The sequence below is a fragment of the Thermobia domestica genome, chromosome 2 (genome assembly GCF_964235325.1).
Source record: "Thermobia domestica chromosome 2, izTheDome1.hap1.1, whole genome shotgun sequence".
NCBI classification, from domain to species: domain Eukaryota; kingdom Metazoa; phylum Arthropoda; class Insecta; order Zygentoma; family Lepismatidae; genus Thermobia; species Thermobia domestica.
Genome location: NC_137455.1, coordinates 321,596,883 through 321,618,626, shown reverse-complemented (window position 1 = coordinate 321,618,626; position 21,744 = coordinate 321,596,883). Strand labels below are relative to the sequence as shown.

General features: G+C 32.9%; 1 protein-coding gene across 1 annotated transcript in view; it reads left to right on the top strand.

Annotated features, from left to right (window-relative positions):
- unc80 (unc80, NALCN channel complex subunit) overlaps window positions 1-21,744 on the top strand; it is a gene marked incomplete in the record, with an annotated part of 366,946 nt that overhangs the window by 253,339 nt on the left and 91,863 nt on the right. Inside the window, 10 exon segments of the mRNA XM_081749034.1 lie at window positions 1,358-1,527; window positions 2,457-2,634; window positions 5,066-5,313; window positions 7,249-7,456; window positions 11,604-11,793; window positions 13,787-13,956; window positions 14,961-15,209; window positions 18,850-18,982; window positions 19,391-19,531; window positions 21,383-21,576. Of these exon segments, the coding sequence (XP_081605160.1) occupies window positions 1,358-1,527; window positions 2,457-2,634; window positions 5,066-5,313; window positions 7,249-7,456; window positions 11,604-11,793; window positions 13,787-13,956; window positions 14,961-15,209; window positions 18,850-18,982; window positions 19,391-19,531; window positions 21,383-21,576 (1,881 nt within the window).

Below are 21,744 nucleotides of genomic sequence, written 5' to 3'. Positions count from 1 at the left end.
AGTAATGAAGAACTTCGCCTTCACAAACATTTTTACATTTTAAACTTAGTCCCTTTCCTGCACAAAACACTAAAATCGGCAAACTATATATTAAAATGCTAGGTTGATATGTTTGTGGTCAAGAAAAGTTTATGTTTGAGGACATTTATATGTTTGTGGCCAGTTCTTTTGACGATGATATCTCGGAAACTACAAGCTCTAGAAAGATGCTGTTTTCACTGATCGATTGCAAATTTTGGGTAGATTGTTCAGTTCTAATTGAATATTTTAAAAAAAACTGGTCATTATTTCTTTATTACATTTTTAGGATATACTGGAAGTATTCAAATTTTAAAAAGTAAAACATCACATTCTACGAGTTATGCATCCCAACACTACACATTTGTATAGGGGATAATATATCTCTCCGGCAATTGTTTCATGGCCAAATGATAATGGAAAATGAAGGATAAACATTTTTCCGGTCTAAGATGAATCTTTGTTTGGAGTGTTTTGCCCAATGAACACTTTATATCACTGACATTATAATCAATCGTGTGTGTAATGTATTTGCTTATTACATACTGCATGCAAGAAGAAAGAAAACACTGATCATACATGAATTAGAAACTCCAACCGGAAGTTGGACTTTGTGGTGGACAAACACCGTGCTCGTGGGTTTTCTCGGGGTTCTCCCGTTTCCTCCCACTTTCTTCATTCCACCATTTCACTCATTTCTCATTATCACTGTCTCCTTTAGCCTAACCGGCATAACCGTGGGACGTTAAACTTAAAGATTTCATTTCATTTTTTCCAACCGGAAGTAGGCTCAAATCTTGCAAACGATGCGAGATATTGAAAAAATAATCGAAAAAATCCCCTCTTTATGATACCCGTTGCCAATTTTTTTTTTTTTTTTTTTTATATATATATATATATATAGCAAGACGTCCTTTACTTGTGTATGTAAAGGAAAATGTACAGATGTTGTTAGAAATGACATAGAGATTCGTGCTCATATGTGAATGGTGAGTTGTGTAGAGAGCACAGGTTCACCTAGTGAATTATTAAAAAGTTTGAGATAACTTCAAACACTAACTTAAACTTCTTACATAGTTTATAGAAACATCAATTCGAGTGTAATTACAGTTAATATATTTACAAAATCACTGATGTAATAAGGGATTACATTGAAGGTACGCAAGAGTACAACTGTGTACCCAACATAAAATGTTTGAGTTAGCAAGTGTGTATCACCATAGGTTAACATAAACATTTAATAAATGCAGCTGGGTACCTCTCATGAATCACCGTGTACGCAAATTATAATTTTATCCCTGATGGTAACCATATAATTTTATATTCTGTTTTATTACAGGTGTATGGCGAAGAATTTGGTATTACAAGTAATGGCGATATAGGATCTGATAAGCAGCAAAGAGAAGATACAACGAAAGGAAAGGCTCGAGGTGGCCGCAAAGTTTCTGATCAAACAAGTACTCAAACCTCGCCAATTAGAAGGAAAGATAGTCTTGGCAGAAAAGACAGGTAGGAGTTAACAAAATGCTTTCAAATAATAGATTTATTTATTATACACACTAGCTAGGATTTGAACCCACATTAACAATAAACATTAGCACACAAATCCATTACGTTATCCACTAACCAAGAACGCATGACTATTTGCTTCTTTCATTTGTTTCTGTTATTTTTCTGTTGACGATGTACCTTCCACAGGCTTTAATCTTGTATTATGCCAGTATGTACTTTTTTTTTTTTTTTTTTTTTTTTTTTTTTTTTTTGCTTGTCACACTGATGGTTTTCTACATGCCACCTGAATATTTACTTGGATTCAATATTCAAATGGTCTATTTCTATTAGAAAATACGCACATTACTCCGTAACAGAACGGAGGGCGAAATATATTTCTTTTGTAAGAAGGTCCGAGGGACGTAAGGATCTTGCTTCAACATTCTGGACTTAGTCTCTTTAAGGCAGTCCCACTTTTTGTGACCAAAAGTGTACAAACCATCTCTATTTTGTACATGAATAGCAAGAGTTGTGTACATAGTTTATAATTTTGTAGCCGTTTTTCCCTGGACTATTTTTTGTTGCGTCACCCTAAATACTTGACATTTCGTTGCCGTTTAATCGTTTTTCTTTCCTGAAACACAATAACTCTGTAAAATAACTCCAATAGTAGACAACAAAAGGTTACCCAAAGTCAGATTCATATCAGAGACAACGCAAAATATGTGCTTAGTTTGTTACTCTAGAATGAATAAAGAAACGAGCCAAAATGTATAAATTTACAGAAACTTCATAACGTACACTTATAAAAAGAAACTGTCAAAATTCTTTAATTTGCGCACAGAAAGTATTTAAAGTAATACTTAAATTAAAATCTTGTACTTGAAAAATTAAGATTTAAGATTAATTAATGTAATATTTATAACCATCTGTTTGTTGTTTTTCAGAATTGACAGAAATATCGATATGTCCCTATTAAGCCGATTAGCTAGTCATCCTGATTCATCTCGAGATATCAGTGACCAAGATCAAGATAGAGGCAGAGACGTCAAATCCAAGTCGGAAAAGGAAACAACTGAGGGGAAGAAAGAGACACCACCAGTGCTGAAATACATCAAGGTTCAGGTATGTTTATGGTGGCTCAGGCATTCGGTACTAAGAATACGATTCCTCAGTTTATAATATCGATGGTCGGGTTGAAATGACGGGAAAATTTATGAACTTGGAAACTTTATAAGTGGATCAACATTACGTTTTAGTTATTGTCGGTGGTATATTTAGGATTTTGTTTCGGGAAGGGGTAATTGCCCACCTGAGTTTGAAAATTAAATATATTTTAATCGATTGTCTATTAATATATTAGGAAAAAACGTGAAACTCGTATGTCGGTGAAGAATTTAACCCCCCCCCCCAGGCAAATCAGAGATGACGCTCCTGCAGACACGTGTTAAATATTTGTAATCTCATTTCAACTTAACGGATTTCATTTTAGAAAAAATGGAAATATTCAGTTTTATCTGTGTACGTTTTAACCTGAAAGAAAATGTTGCGACAAGTTGAAACTTAAATATACTGATTGCAGTTTTAATGGCAAGAATTGAAGACTGGTGAATCATATGCGATATGATACGCAGAAAAATTTAGCAGTGCCTAACTTTTTATTCTGTTTATAGAAGATAAAGGAAGCATCCTCTTGGCCTTACTTATTCCCCCCTCTCGATTTTCTTTTTCAAACATTTACTTTTCTATATAACTAAACGATGTAAATATTCCTTTGCTATAATAACGAAAATCCCGTTAAGTTATATTCGTGCAAGCTGGTATGGAACACCAGTTCCGCTTATTAGTTCCTCTTAGTTTTGGTGTTACTGACGACGGCCGACTTGAGTCACAACTAACAACGGTTGAAAGTATGATAGGGAAAACGAAAGAAAGTAACAACTAAGAAAATGAACGAGAAGAATAGAATGAACGAATGAAAGAATAAAAGAACGCAGTTCTTATATTGAATGAAATTTGACAAATACAATATTTCTGAAAAAAGAGCATAAGAAAATGGAAAGTCAATGAAATTCTTAGAAATGGTTAAGAAGGATTATTGTTGTACGTGGAATGCGAAAAACTAACAAATTTATTTCATGGGGGAGGGGGAGTTTGAGCCCGATAGCCCTCCCTAAATACTCCACTGGGGGCTATCGTAACTATAATAATTGTAACTATAATAATTAACTTCTATTGATCCCTGTAATTCACAGTGCTAAATGCTGGATACCGATATTGATTATCTTATTATTCCCTTCATTAAGTTTATGAACTCGCTTGAGTAATGGCATTAACGTTTGGGAGCTTTGCTTATGAATACATTTCTTTGCCTTAAAACTAGCAATGCAATGACTATCTTTTATAGTCAAATCGCTATGATAATTATTTTAGTCAAGTTACTATTACATCACCCATGTGTTATATTAAATGGTAACACAATGGTATGCTTTAGTACTTTTATGTAACATTAAAGTATGGTATGTGTAATTTCTCGTAGTTTCTGTATATAAAGTCGTTGTGATTTTGTACTCTACGAAATTAGGAATTAAATGGCAAAACAGTTTATTTAAATTTCACTTGTACGATAAAGAGAAAAAAATACAAATACAATTAATAATTATCTTATTCGTGAAGAAAAAAAAAACAAACATAGAAATAAGAATTCTCGTACTATATTTACAAGTACAGTTTAATACGATAAATATCTAGGTATTTAACATTTGTACATTACAGGAAACAGGCAATTCTCAAGATTATAAACTCTATTAGTGATGATTTGATGATTAATTTTTCTTTTCTTTCTTTCGTTTCTTTTTCTTTTTAGTAATTACATTTCAGCAGAAAAATTGTTAGTAATTTGTTAACTAATCGAACTATCGTCTTATCAGAATGTGATTACCTGTTCAGAACAATGAAGTTAGTACTTGTTTCAGACTATATGTATTAAAGTAATAAGAAGTTTTACAATTTTTTACCTATGTATTTCTAAATTTTTATATATGTAATATACAATTATTTTTTAAATAAACTTTTATCTTTTATGTATCCAAACTACAGGGCTAGCATAAATGATTTATTCATATTGAAAATACTATATTTTTAACAGTATTAGACGTACACACATGAAAGGTATATGGAGGAACCATCAACTCACCAAGTTTATACATCCTTTACAAATTTTCACCAATATGTGCCCTTTTGGTGACGTAACACGTCCAGATGATACTCGACGTCTTTTTTCTTGCTTTCCCTCCATTTTCAGCAGGTACTAACCTCGTACTGCCACACTGCCACACCCAATCGGAAAGATAATGGACTTGTGCTGTCACACAATACAATGTTGGTGAGTTTGTGGTTCTTTTCGTATATCTTTTATGTGTGTGCGTGTAATACTTTTGAAAATATAGCCTTTTCAAAACGAATAAATCATTTATGGTAACCCTGTATTACTTCATAATGTAAATGCATTCATTAATCTTAAGATTTTTGAGAGATGTTTTCTTATTTTTTCCAGGTAAAAGATATTTTCCATGCACCTCTCTCAGTGCTTGTAAAAGGTGCAGTTGTACTACCAGAAGACCAGTTCATTGATATTCTTCCTGTCGCTTGGGAACTTCTGCTGGAATTTAACCAAGAAGTGGCAGCTGCAGCAGCCTCCCTCTTCATTCTTTCTGCCGTCAAAGCTCCCGCTCAAGCAACAGAGATTATGCAACATGCATTACATCATCAAGATCCAGCAACAAGAATTAATGCAATACTCAGGTACGAGTCTACCCCAAATAATTGACTTAAATTTTTAATCTTAAAACCTGATGTATTCAATTGAGGTGGCCCATATTTAAATACGAACCACAGACTAAAAATCGTTTTCCTAACATTTGTTGGACTCTAGTGCTCGTTTACAAGTTAAAGTAGAAAATTTGTTTTCCTAACAATTGTTGGACTCCAGTGCTCGTTTACTAGTTAAAGTAAAAAATTTGTTTCCCTAACAATTGTTCGATTCTAGTGCTCGTTTACTAGTTAAAGTAGAAAATTTGTTTTCCTAACAATTGTTCGATTCTAGTGCTCGTTTACTAGTTAAAGTAGAAAATTTGTTTTCCTAACAATTGTTGAACTCCAGTGCTCGTTTACTATTTAAAGTAGAAAATTTGTTTCCCTAACAATTGTTCGATTCTAGTGCTCGTTTACTAGTTAAAGTAGAAAATTTGTTTTCCTAACAAAATTGTTAGACTCTATTGCTCGTTTACTATAAGAAAGTACACAATTTAATCAAAATATTTACTGTGGATTGAAGCGCGTAGTTTGTAAATGAAATTCGACGTTGACGAAAGTGGAAGAGTGCGTCTTTCTCTTGAAGGAGGTAATTTGACTTTTTTCTTCGAATATAATATCATTTGTGTTTTAAAGCTCAAAGGAAAGATAGAAAAGTGCAGAAATAAAAGTAATTTTAAAAATGAAAATTTCTGACACATTAAAGACTGGAATGATACAAATGATTACACATTCACTAGAAGACAACCTCTGACGTATATGGTATTAAAAATCTTAATTTTTTAGTCAAAGTGGCTTAAGATATAACATTTTTTCTCAAATGAGAAAATCAAATATCTAAGGTTAATACAGGACAATCTTGAGTTCAACTGCAGTTATTTATCGGAGTGAAAGCAACTTCTACACGCTGTTTTTTCTAAAAATAAATAGAACACGTTTTAAAGGATTTTAAGAACATACTAATTTATAAAATTGAAGAAAATTTTAATTTTTCCTTTTTTTTAATGCTGCAGAGTTTTGTATTAGTTTCGTACATCAGTAAATCACTTTATATGGAGAGAAAAAGCAAAAATAAGAAAACTTATTCCTAGAAATTTGCTGAAATATCTTTTAGTTCAATATCAGTATAACTTAAATATCATTTTTCGGATATCCTTAGAATCAAATTATTTATTTCTGACTGAATCTGATGTTACATTAAAACCTTAAGTCATAAAAAATTCAATATAAGTAATAAAATCTAGAATTATAGAAATAAAATCTTGATATATATATGGATGGATGTCAGTGTGTGTTCCAGACTAATTCTGGAACATCTGGATCAATTTTAACCAAACTTGTACATATATTACAATCTGAAAAAAAAATACTATTGGAGTAAGATCCCTAGCACACCCAAGGGGAGGGGAAAGGGGGTGATATATAAAAATGATTGAAAACGACCTATATTAGTGTCCAATTCATAGTTTTCGGGGTCCATCAGCTGATTGGTGATAGTTTCAATGCCTTTAAAGTTTAAGTTCAGCCCCAAAGTTAGGGTAAGACACCCTAGAAAACCTAAGGAGGCAGGGGGATGGCATATAAGAATGATCAAAAATAGACGAATCCGTAGTTTTCGGAGTCACTGAGATGAGAAGAATAATTACCTTACTCATGAAGAAATTAACTCAACAGGAATATCGTCTACATCGGGAAATTTGTGTTTCTTAATTTCTTTACGGAATTTATGCTCGGTTAGGCTCTGACACATTGTACTAAAGATGCAGTCGTACTTAAAGAAAAGTGTAAACGGAACTTTACGTTTTAAAACAGGACTGATTACATAAGATAATTATATATAAATTCTTGTAAATGTCTTTATCTTCCATTTATATGGAATCAGTGTGATTTGATTTAATAATTAAACCTTCTTAAATACTTTCATAGATTTCAAGTATTATGGAAACTACGATATCAAGTATGGCCGCGTATGGAGGAAGGAGCTCATGTAACATTTAAAGTACCCCCGCCTGGGATTGAGTTTACTTTACCTTCTCCGAAAATTGGGATTGAGTCTCTTCCTGTTGTGGATCCACCTTGGATGCCTCAAGTGAAAACAAAAGTTGAAGAAGTGACAATCAATCAGGAAAGTCATGTAAGTATATTTTTCTTTTATGAATTTTGACGTAACCTGCTATACATAAAAAAGTTCGAGTTTTAACTCGTGATTTAAAATGATAAATTATACATCAAATTGAAAAGTCCACCTACAAGTTTTGCGACACTAACTACATACATTCTACACACAGGTGCACAATGTGCGCACCTGTTGTTACACGGAACATTTTCAGTTGGAAGCTAAGTTCTCCCTACACGTATGTTATCGTTGTTTTTGGTGGAACAGCTTCATTAATTCTGCACATCTAATAAGATAAGTCTTTATACAGGATGTTTCAAAACAACACCAACAACGTTTGGGAGCTGATTCCTTACACCAAGATAAGACAAAAAGTATAGACCAACCTGGGTGCACAAATACTTCCTTTCAGAGTTATAATCTGCCGAAAACATGAAAAAAAATGAACTTTAAAGGTCCATATCTCCAAAACTATGGGATTCACCGTAGTCGAGTCAAGACTTCACTTAGGAACCAACATGTATGCTATCCAAAAATACATATTTCAGAATCCTAAGGTACTCATAAAGCAATTTTTATAGAAGGAGTTTGGCTACGGGTATATAATTTGAAGTACTCTTCAACTACCTCTATACAAATTGTTGTGGAAGTACCACAAGATTCTGAAACTTGGATATTTGGATAGGGCACATACTAGTTCCTCAGTGAAGTCTTGATCCGACTACGGTAGATCCCATAGTTTTAGAGCTATGGACCTTTAAAGTTCATTTTTTCATGTTTTCGGCAGCCTATAACTCCGAAAGGAAACATTTGTGCACCCAAGTTGGTCTATACTTTTTTTCTTATCTTGGTGTCAGGAATCACCTCCCAAACGTTGTCGGTGTTGTTTTGAAACATCCTGTATAATGGTTCCACTGAAATCAGGTCTTTTACGTATCCTCAGAGAAATATTTGGTATGATATGTTGGACGGCCCTAGATACCATGGGAGTTGTTATGTGAGGACCAATTCAGCGAGAAGTTAGTTCAACCATATCCAAACTTCCCATTGAAAGTAGGACTTGTAGAGTTTTGTTGCAATTGTTTTACAATCCATCTCAAGCTGAAGATGAAGCCTATTCTAAGGTACACTCAGATTGGTGCACAAAAGAACCATTCATAAACTTCCTAATAGGAAATTTAACAGAGAAATTTAACTTTTTGGGACTCCCTTTCTCATTGAAGTTTCATATGGATTCTTCATTTGCTTTAACACCAAAATGAGTTATTGATTCATTACTAAAAGTAACACTACTAAATAAATCTTTATAAGCCTGTAAGTCTGTCCTGAATTTCGATAAGATCGATGGAATAATCTGCAAGCTTTTGAGCCTATAACATCTGCACATGAAACGACTTTATGTAGAAACCTTTCTTAACATCATTCAACTTACCATGGAATAGCTGTTTGTGGTACTGACTTTTTAGGTATCATTAACATGAACCTTGAAGCTATCACGCGGTGAAGTGAAGTAATAGCTTTTCAGTGTTACGAATCAAAATTTCTATAGTTAATTTATTATCACGTGTAGGTTACAAAAGCGTACGTTTGCTTACATAGCTATATGAACTATTTATAAATCTGATATTCTTCATGTAGATTTGATATTTTGTTTAAATCTTATATTTTGTACAACCGATGTGGTCTGTGGTTAACATTATTCCTGTTATTGCTGTAGGTCGGGAATATTCATATCTACTCAGAATAGACATTCTGACTTTTTTTTTAAAAAAAAATAATTCACTTATGTTTCATAAGGGAGTGCCATATTCAAAATTAGTTCCAGGCACTTTCCATGTTATCTCAGAAAAAAGTATTCTTTCCGTGAGGTTTTCTGTTCAAATTAGAATCATATTCAAGCTTGGGTACAATATCACAACTTTCAAGTTCAAATTCAATAATTAAACCTAAACAAATGGTAATAAAACATAGGACTTAAAGTTACAAATCGTGGCATAGGTTTTAACTATACTTATTTGCATGAAGGTTTATACAACAAATTGATTAAGAACAATAGATATGAACAAATATTCTACGTTTCTTATTTATAACTTTGTGTTACTTTTGTTTTTCAAGTTCTTGCAGGTTTTTACTATTATTTGGTGAATGGAATTAATAATTAAACTCAAATAGTTTTGTAGTTTCTTCTTCCCATTTTAATCAAAATATTTAATTAGTCTCTATTGTTGTAAGTTCAAACGAGTAGAGCAAATATAAAATTATCATTTTTTTTCTCAACTCAAGGTTAAATACTTATCGTAAAAATTTTGGAAAGTAATATTTAAATATGTGTGTGATGAAGTGGAAGATAATAACTTACGCTATTAAAAATTAAATGAATAAGCAAAGCAAATAATAATATACATTAGTGGAAATGTTAAACTTCAATCGAAAAATTGTTTGAAAATAATAAGTATAATTTCAAGACATTCATGTAAATCTTCAAATATGTACTTTTTAAAATACACTTGTAACTCTCGTTACATTGCTTTTCTTCTTATTATTATTTAATTTTTCGATACCCCAAGTATAATTACACAGCCATACAAAATAAATAAATAAATAAATAAACGTTTTGTGCAGCGGACCCCAAGGTATGGATTCTATGTATTTTGTTACACAGAATCCAAATTTCGAAATCCTAGGACGAGTGACAGTTTCAGAGTTTTAGTCTGAGTGATTTTGGATAGGGAGGACATACGTTTTTCGCCCATAAAAATTTGACACGGTCAATCGTCCTGGGGTTTCGAAATTTGGATTCTGTGTAAGAAAATACATCGAATCTATACCTTGGGGTCCGGTGCACAGAATTTTTGTTTTTTGCATGGCTGTATTACATGTGTCCTCCTTGTTCAAAATTACTCAAGTTTTTCCCCCATAAAAAATTTGACACGGTCAATCATCCTGGGGTTTCGAAATTTGGATTCTGTGTAAGAAAATATATCGAATCTATATCTTGGGGTCCGGTGCACAGAACTTTTTGATTTTTGTATGGCTGTATTACATGTGTCCTCCTTGTTCAAAATTACTCAAGTTTTTCCCCCATAAAAAATTTGACACGGTCAATCGTCGTGGGGTTTCGAAATTTGGATTCTGTGTAAGAAAATACATCGAATCTATACCTTGGGGTCCGGTGCACAGAACTTTTGTTTTTTGTATGGCTGTATTACATGTGTCCTCCTTGTTCAAAATTACTTAAGTTTTTTCCCCATAAAAAATTTGACACGGTCAATCGTCCTGGGGTTTCGAAATTTGGATTCTGTGTAAGAAAATACATCGAATCTATACCTTGGGGTCCGGTGCACAGAACTTTTGTTTTTTGTATGGCTGTATTACATGTGTCCTCCTTGTTCAAAATTACTTAAGTTTTTCCCCCATAAAAAATTTGACACGGTCAATCGTCCTGGGGTTTCGAAATTTGGATTCTGTGTAAGAAAATACATCGAATCTATACCTTGGGGTCCGGTGCACAGAACTTTTGTTTTTTGTATGGCTGTATTACATGTGTCCTCCTTGTTCAAAATTACTTAAGTTTTTCCCCCATAAAAAATTTGACACGGTCAATCGTCGTGGGGTTTCGAAATTTGGATTCTGTTTAAGAAAATACATCGAATCTATATCTTGGGGTCCGGTGCACAGAACTTTTTGTTTTTTGTATGGCTGTATTACATGTGTCCTCCTTGTTCAAAATTACTCAAGTTTTTCCCCCATAAAAAATTTGACACGGTGAATCGTCCTGGGGTTTCGAAATTTGGATTCTGTGTAACAAAATACATCGAATCTATACCTTGGGGTCCGGTGCACAGAACTTTTGTTTTTTGTATGAATGTATTACATGTCCTCCTTATTCAAAATTACTCAAGTTCTTCGCCCATAAAAAATTTGACATGGTCAATCGTCCTGGTGTTCCGAAATTTGGATTCTGTGTAACAAAATACATCGAATCTATACCTTGGGGTCCGGTGCACAGAACTTTTATTTTTTTGTCGCTGTGTTATTAGAGTAACTCTTGATTTGTAAACAAAATAATTTAAGTTATATGAGTTAATCTAATTTTATTCTTTATTGTCTTTTAATTATTCGTTCTAGTTCTTGGTAACAAAATTCTTTTCTTTATCTTTCTCAGCGATCTCTAGTAACAGCAACCAAGACTCGTAAAAAGCAACAGACAGAGCTAATCAAAATGGCCCTTCAGGCAGAGGAGGATAAGAAGAGAATCGAACGAGAAAATTTCCTCATTACAACGATTCCTATTACAGTTCAAGCTGCATACGAACCAAGTTTATATCACGCTGTAGGGGATGACCATGATGAAGGTAAGAAATTAAAAGGCATTTATTCTAATCTGTACGATATAATATCCAATTAAGTTCACAGTATTTGACTTTTTCTGCAAGATCATTTAATAAAGAAAATAAGAGGAGGCCCAAGGGCGACCCTTGCGGTATTCTACTTTTTACATAGCCTACCTAGAATGTACAGGTCCAATTTTAACTTTGTAAGTTTTGTTTGGCAGATAGCTTTCAAACCAGCGAATGTACAAAGGTGACAAATCAATATTTGATTAGTTGCTAATGAGATACTTATGACTGATAGAATCAAAAGTTTTTGAAATATCTATGTATATTACATCGACTTGCAATTTATTTTTCAGTGCTTGATAGGTAAAGTCTGTAAAATGAAATAGATTTGTTACAATTGACTTGCCCTTATAAAAACCATGTCGAGACTCATTCAAGATATTTCTCACATTAAAATATATGTGTTTATGTACAATTAGTTTAAATATCTTCGAGAATGCACTGACAAGAGTTATTGGCCTGTAGTTACTAGCATTCTGTCTATTACCTGATTTATATAACGGAACAACATATACTTTCTTCCACATTGAATAATATACACCTGTACTTAATCAAACGTTAAATATATTTGCCAAACTATTTGAAAGTTCAGTTCACAAGCTTTCATTACATAATAAGCAATATTATCTAGACCTGGAGTAGTGTTCGATTTAATTAATGTAATTGCTTCCATTACATATAATTCAGTAACGGTAGGAATTCCAATTAGGGCAATATACTAATGATATTCTCAGGCAATATAATAATAATAATAATAATAATAATAATAATAATAATAATAATAATAATAATAATAATAATAATAATAATAATAAAAATATCTGGTACTGTATTTCCTTATGAGGTTCGAATATAGAAATAAAAAATGTAGAATTTACGACTTCCGATTTCAATAAAGACATACGGGCACTAGAACCAATTCTTAGGACTCTGAATCAGTGTCAAGGATTTGCTTCTCGTTATTTCGTACTGTGTTTGCTCTATATCTCTTTAAAAATTACTCGCCTTCAGAGTGGCTTACAATACTTTCTATATGTATCCATAACATAGTTCAGAAACCTAAAAAAAGGTCATATATGTAAAGTTTCTGAGTGATAATTTGAAGAGAGCCGAGAAAGAAAATGATATATATATATATATATATATATATATATATATATATATATATATATATAGATAGATAGATAGATAGATAGATAGATAGATATAGATATAGATAGATAGATAGATAGATAGATAGATAGATAGATAGATAGATAGATAGATAGATATAGATATAGATATAGATATAGATAGATAGATACAGTGGCGGATATATACAGTGATCAAGGGAGGGGCTAAATCATAGTTTGCCGTTTTATCCAATGTAAAACAGGATTGAAGCCCATTTTATCCAGTGTATACCTGAGCATAAAGGGAAGCTACAGGGGCTATACCCCCCTTTATGCTCAGGTATACACTGGATAAAATGGGCTTCAATCCTGCTTTACATTGGATAAAACGGCAATATATATATATATACTGTATATTGGATCCTCAGATCCTCATAGTATGGAAGTCAACAGCACTTTCACACTGTGAAACGAAATTTACTTGTTTTAACTTTGAATACATTTTTTTATGTAACATTAATAAACTTAAACCTAATACCTATAATAAATCTAATTAAATCTAATCTAACCTAATTCATATAACGATAAATTTTATTCCCCAAAGTATCATGTTGTAGTATAATAGTAAATATAATATTTTAGTTCAAAATCCTAATTTTGTTAGATTTATAAGAACTCGAAGTGTCATAATGATTTGCAAAAAGAATTAATTGATCGATAATATATGTGTAAATAAAATGTTAATCTTTTTGGATCCAGCTGGTTTTATTATCTTTTTTTCTTTTTCGTTCGTTTTTCAGTACATATGTTTTCTGTATCATTTTATCTTTATCTAGGTGATGAAGAACAGCCAGAAACACAGCAGAGAAATACCTCCCATCATATTCATGCAGCACATTCTTTATTTCCTTCGTGTTTATGTTCGGCTGTGATTCAGATCATAAACTTATTAGATGATGCAGCAGTTTCACCTGATGGAAATGCTGTTTATGAGGTTGCTTATCAGGTTAGTATTTAATGTGAAAATAAAATACTAGTAGATATTTTTATGTATAAGAATGGATAATAATAGTATTGCATTCAATTATAAAGTTCAGAATATATATATATATATATATATATATATATATATATATATATATATACTCTTCATATTATAAGCTGCAAAACTACAATTGCCTGTATGTAATTGTACACTTAAAATACATCTTACAGAGTACTTTATGTAATTATGGTAATCATTGCGAAGAAACGTTATTGTATTACATGTAATTAAGTCTTTGTAATAATGACTTTGGTAAAAGATGATTATTTTTCGCAATAGTTATTCTAACTTCAGACTAATCTTTCAGTAGAGGAATTAGTTTTGTCTATAACTTTTGAATGAATTAACCTGTAGTTAAATTACACTGTCTCAAAATAAATGTAATTACACAAAACATTTCCACTGGTAAGTTATTGCAGTCTAATTATTATTAGAGTACAACTCTACGTACTACTGTGCAAATACATTATCTGATGATACAGTTAAAACAGAAAAGCAAAACATAGGGATAACTTATAATTATTTGAACAGCCAGCTTTTTCTACGTACGTACAAATATGTTAATGCAATGGGCTTCTTATTCATCGGAAAAGAACGGTTACTTTCAAACTTTTTAATATTAAATAAACAGAATGTATGAAGATACAAATTGTACGTTTAATAGAACGTCTTTTTGTTTTCTTGTTTAACTTTTTAAGTGGTCACTGCATACAAGATAGTTTGCTATTTTGGACGAGGTCAGTCAATAATATGCTTATATCCTCGGGATAAATTTATATTTCATACAGAGAGAGACATTCTCTCTTCTTCATTATTTCTTTACACGATAATGCGCACAGTGACTTTGAGCACACTTCTAATATTTACCGTAATTAGTTTGTAACTGTATTTCATTGAATTAGTCACCGTACAGTATACTCGTTCATTTTTTAGCCCCAAACTAATAATTTGACAATTTATTTCAGGTGATATGGAACTGTTTAGTGGAAGATAGCGCACTTTTCCTTCGGTATATACTGGAAAGACTGACAAGAGAAAAACAGGATCTAATGTTCAAAATTCTTCGTCATTTGATACGATTTGTTCCTAAATTACCTCAGCAGGCAGCGTTTGCTTTGTACAATTACATAATTGGATACGTAATGTTCTACGTAAGGTCTCCGCAAGAAGGGGGCCAGAAGTTGATTGGTACTGCCCTGTCTATTTTGTGGATGGTAAGATGTAATTATTTATTGTTAAACTAAGACCAAACTCTGTTACAGTATAGACAAGAGCGATAAATACTCAGATATCTTTGTAATTAGTGATGTATGCCATTGTATACTTCCATTGTTGTCATTTTTGGTACATTTTAATTCAAGGAGCTTCACACTCGCCTCATGATGCTAATTTAATATGTAAAATTCTGTTTTCACTGAGAATCAAACCCGCGGCCACGCGCACTAACACGCATGGGAGGGCAAATATCCATATTTTTGTATATATAAAATACTCACTCATCACCAAATCTCTGAAATCATTAAGATGGAACATTGAAATTTTGTATAAATATTGTCCTTATATCTGCTCACTCTAGGCTGTAGATTTTGCTAATGTGACCCCTAAGAGTGCGGGAAGGAGGACTCTTATTTTGCTGTTTACAAGATCTCTAAAACTATTAGGCGTACAACTTTCAAATTTTGTATATATATTTAACATGTGCCTTAGGCTGATGATAAGGTGAATTATAAAGAAATGTGATTCCTAGGCGAAAAAGGGAGCTTGGATTTGTTTTACAGATCTTCAAGACTATTAGGTATAGAAGTTTGAATTTTTTGTAGAAATAATTTGTATCACAGGCTACAAATAAGACAGAATTTTGTAAAAGTGAAAGAAGAGAGCTTCCTTTCTGCATTTTTTATATCTCAGAAACTATTAGGGGTTGAACCTTGAAATTTTGTATAAATATTCTACACGTAATCTAGGCTGACGATAAGTTGATTTTTTACGAAATGTGACTGTATTCCTAAGAATAAAAAGGAGGCTTGCATTCATTTTTTCCATATCTTAGAAATTATTAGGCATAGAAGTTTGAAATTTTTGTAAAAATGTGTACCCTAGGCTACAAATAAGATGAATTTTGTGAGGTGTCACTCTTAATGGAGGAAAGGAGGCTTGTTTTTTCGTTAACCATATCTTTAACACTATTAGGCGTAGAATCTTATTATTCTGTATAAGTATTTAATTGGTAATAAAACTCCAACTGACCAAAGCAGTATATATATATTAAGAGTATATATATATATATATATATATATATATATATATATATATATATATATATATATATATCTGTGTTATAGTTTCGGCTTTGTAACAATGCCTTTCTCAGGATAATGTGTCTAAGGAAGACTAGGTTACATAGCCAAAACTGTAACACAGATATATACACTCTTAAAATATATTTGGTCTAGGAATTAATTCGTGCGGGTGGACAAGAGATGGCGCAACGAACGGAGCGTCCCACAGTTCCGTGTATCCACACATGTGTTGCAAACCCCTGTCATCGCGTATCGTTCGTAGTATAGGGCAGTGGATTAAAGCGTCAACAACACCAGTTTGTAGTTAAGTGAACATGGCGCAATTTGTGCCTGATAAAGTGTTTTTGCGGGGTGTCCTGCTGCATTACTTTAACATGCAGAAAAGTGCGACTTAAAGTCATCGTATTTTGGTGGAAGTGTATGGTGACCATGCTCTAGCTGAGCGAACGTGTCAGAAGTGGTTTGCACGGTTTAGAAGTGGTGATTTCGGCTTGGCAGACCAAGAGCGAGCTGGACAGCCAAAAAAATTTCAAGACGAAGAATTGACAGCATTGCTCGAGCAGGATTCGTGTCAAACGCAGGAACAACTTGCAGCAGCATTAGGCGTTGATCAAACAACAGTCTCCAAACGCTTGAAAGCCATGGGAATGATTCAAAAGATGTCACATTGGGTTCCACATGAATTGAAAGACAGAGACGTTGAAAGACGAAAAACCATTTGCGAATTGCTGCTTCAACGACAGAGCAGAAAGGGGTTTCTGCATCGAATTATTACGGGTGATGAAAAGTGGATCCATTACGAGAACCCTAAACGAAAAAAGGCCTGGGTGAAACCAGGTGAACCAGGTCCATCACAACCAAAACGAGATATTCACTGTGCAAAGGTTATGCTGTGCATATGGTGGGATATGAAAGGTGTGGTGTACTATGAGCTGCTGCAACCGGGTGAAACTATGAATGGAGAACGTTATCGACGACAATTAATGCGTTTGAAGCAAGCTCTGGCCAGAACACGACCAGAATGGGAGAACAGACATGATAAACTTATTGTTCAACATGATAACGCTCGCCCACATGTCGCAAAACCGGTCAAAACCTATTTAGAAAATGTCGGATGGGAAGTTTTACCCCACCCGCCGTATTCACCAGACGTTGCTCCTTCGGACTACTACTTGTTCGATTGCATGAACAACGATTTGATTGGACAGCGGTTTACTTCTTCAGAAGATATCGAAACATGGGTCTCTGACTGGATCGCTTCCAAGGATGAGGACTTCTTTCGCCACGGAATCCGTACATTGCCTGACAGATGGGCGAAAGTGGTGGCTAGCGATGGACAATATTTTTCTTAAATTATTTATGTATTTTGTGTTTGTACTACAGCTTCAATGTGTGCGTACCAACCGCACGAATTAATTCCTAGACCAAATATATACTTCTTTGGTCAGTTGGAGTTTTATTAGCAATCTTGAATCTTCCAGAACTGCAATGAATAATTTACAAAAACATTTCCTATGTAACTAGGCTGACAGTAAAATGAAGTTTTAAGAAATGTGACCCATAACGGGACAAATTATGGTGAGCGTTTTAGTAACTCAGTGAAATCGGACTCGAATCAACAAGTATTTTGAAGCCAGAAAAAATGTATACGTCTTTCAAATATTTTCCATAAATTTTATACTTCCCGTACGAAGAACGAATATTTTGCTAGTCTATTCTAAAAGACATTATGTAACTAAAAGCAGTTGAGTTTATTTAGATTTAAGTTAGTTTGCTGTGATGAAAAAATGAAAAATGAAAGGGAAACTGAAAATCTCGATTCTCGGTTCAGTCGCTCTTTTATTGCTATTTGAATTTCATTAAATTTGCACCTATAATAATGGATATAAAGTAAGAAAAATCGGCTGTTTCCTCCATTTACCAAATAATTTTTTGTATGTTTGTTACATAAGTTGTACGTTTTTCTGGCAGTGATAATGTAACATTCAAATTATTTTTCAATTTTTATAAATAGAAATAATCCTGATCATCTAGTAGTTACTTCGTGCACTCCTTCAACATAGTTCAGGGGCACGGTGGCTCAATGGTAGAGCGTTCACCTCTGGTGTATTTCCGGCTCGCGTTCTTGGTTCAATCCCAGCTCGCGCCAAATGAGCTTTGTGGTGGACAAACATCTTGTACGTAGGTTTTCTCAGGGCTCTCCCAATTTCTTCATTCCACCATTTCATGCATTTCTGATCATCACCGTCTCCTTTATCCATAAAATTATATCGTGCTTGTTATGCCTACTGTTTTCAGTTAATTTTCCGTACAGAAGGAGGCAATATTATCTCAAATATTAGTGGAAATTATGTCGCTTTCTCTAGTAGTGTAACCCTTAATTGCAAGTAAGAAATCATATGTCCAAATAATATATTTCTCAAGTGATTTCTTCAGAAAAACATGACGTTTGTAGTATATGCTGTACTTCTTTCTATCAAAGAATAAGGCATTCATTTTAATTATTATTAACACCAAATTAATTTTCCTTACGTTTGTACATTTTTCCTTTCAGGTTGTACATAGTGTGCAAGGTATAATGTTTAAGGATCTGAAACAAATTTTAAGGAAGGAGCAATGTGATGCTTCTATTCTTTTGACAGCAAATGTTCCATCGGCTAAGAAGATTATAGTTCATGGACCACAAGGTAAGTACAATATTGGTCATGCACTGTTATTTTCCAGTAGTTCTTTCATAAGGAGAGATATAGGATTACTGTAGCGTATAACGTTATGTAATGCATAATACATGCTCAACATTCTAATTATTTGTCTCCACTAGAAACTTTTCTTCCGACTCGAAGAATAAAATGGCAAAAAATCAATTTAATGATGTTGATACTTCATATATCATGATTGTAATATTTTTAAATTTACTGTTATTTGAAGTTTTGTAATTGTGTACTATAAAACGGATATTTAACTTCAAATTCAATAAAAAAAAGAAAGATAGGTTTATTTATAATTTGTATCGAACCACAGTTAGTTTGAACCCGAACAGTTAACATACAATACCATATATGCATTTGTTTGATGCTATAATATATTTATTGCAGAACCGGATGCTGGAGGGATTCCGTCTCAATTTCCTGTTCAAGAAGACACGCAATTTTGTCAGATTCTGCGAGAATCCCTTGACTTTTTTGGCATTGAAGAATCTCGACACAAAGAATTTTTTCTGGTTGACCACAAGACACGTAAGTACTTCGCAACTCTATCTGAAAATTTGAAATTAAAAAGCAAGAGATATACATATTTTAAAATAATTCTAGTAATTTTGTTTCTTACTGAAATGATGCTTTTATAATAGACAAATAGATATCTAGAGGCTTCTATAGAGTATCTGCTGTAGGCCTGTAGAAAAGAGCCCAGACCGCAATTTCCTAAAATCTGCACTTTGAACCTAACAAAACTATCACGTAACCTTGCATCCTGGTCACCGGAATATGACACCGATATATACGTTTCTGCTGTCACAGCTCTTTCCTTTAATATTTCTTTTGTTTCTACTTTCTCTTTTTCTATCTTTAATATTTCTTCTATTTCTACTTCCTCTTTTTCTTTATCTTTAATATTTTTTATTTCTATCTCCTCTTTTTTCTATCTCTCATATTTCTTTTATTTCTACTTCCTCTCTTTTCTATCTTTAATATTTCTTTTATTTCTACTTCCTCTCTCTTCTATCTTAAATATTTATTTTATTTCTACTTCCTGTCTTTTTCTATCTTTAATATTTATTTTATTTCTACTTCCTGTCTTTTTCTATATTTAATATTGCTTTTATTTCTACTTCCTCTCTTTTCTATTTCTACTTTCTTTTTTCTCTTTTTAATATTTCTTTTTCGAGCTAAGTACTAAGTATGTTCAAAAATTCATTTCAAGCAGTTCAGCCGTTTTTCAGTAATAGTGTAACAGAGAACAGAAAATTTATTTATATAGAGTACAAAAAGTGAGTAAACACATCTAGGCAAATACCTATGTAAAATAGATATATTTTCTATCTTGATTCATTGTTCTTTACCTTACACTTTTATTGACCAATTCGACTCGCGAGTTTTTCTTCTACACTAAATTTTCTTTTTCTCTCTCCACTTTTAACCTAACAACACTTTCATGTGACTGGATTCCATTATATCATCGCTTCGTACACTTCTTATCATGTAATCATATAGTTATTCCGAAAAGGGACAAAAAGCTTTAAATCAATTGACAAAATAAAATCTTCTTTATGTTTCATTTTCTTAGTCTAATGAAGTAGTTTTGACAACTCTTACATTGTTCCTGTTTCATTTATGTGTTTGTGTAATGTATTTTATCCTTTAACAATTTTTACATCCTCACTTCGGAATTTCTTTGTCACCTCCTTTTTGTTTAGTTTAATGTCCCACAATTGTGGATTGAGGTTAAGGGATACGATATGATGATGAAATATATGATAACGGTGGAATGACGAAAGTGGAAAGAAAGGGGTTAGTCCTGAGGAAACTAAAGTATCAACATTCTGAAATTGATATTTTTCGTGGATTTTCTCCACTAAAAACTCACTTGGCATGGGCTGGGATCTAACCAGCCGTGAGCGCTCTACCATTGAGCCACCTCGGCTCTTTGACTCATTCACATATACATCAAATGCTACTTGAAAAAAGAAATGAAATGAAATGCAATATATGAGTTTAACGTCTCATGATTATGCCCTCTATGCTAAGGGAGACGATGATTAAAGCAAATGAATGATGATGATTGAAGAATTGGTGGAATAACAAAGTGGGAGGAAACGGAAATACCCGAGAAAATCCACGAGTACAATGTTGTCCACAACAAACTTACTTAGCCGGGATCAAACCAGGGACCACATACACCAGAGGTAAGCGCTCTACCACTGAGTCACCGTCCCCTACCTTCCGAATGCTACTTGAGTATACAACCTAACTAATAAGGTTTGATAAGAAAAGCATTTACAATATTAATATTATCTAATATGTCAGGTACTAATAATACCAGGTTAAATAGTGCTATTCCAATATGTTATATATTTTTCTTCCCAACAGATCAAATTCATAGCCCATCAGCATATGTTCGTGACTTTTATTTCTTCAAACGATCTCAATACCCGCAATTGTCATTAATTCATATGGAGCCTGAGGAAGCTTACAACGCTTTACAAAGACAGGCTCTGATTTTGAAGTTCGTAGAGATTGGGAAAGTTCTGTTGACTTGGGCCATATTAAAGAATGTTGATATGGTGAGTACATGACTGATAAATACGGAAATTAAGTTTTAAAAAATATTACTATTATGAAACTATTTTAAACTATTACACACTTTTTGACATGGTTTTTACTATATTACTTTATTGATTACATTTTATGGTAGTATTGTTCTTGTGGAATAAAATGTTATTGTAAGCAAT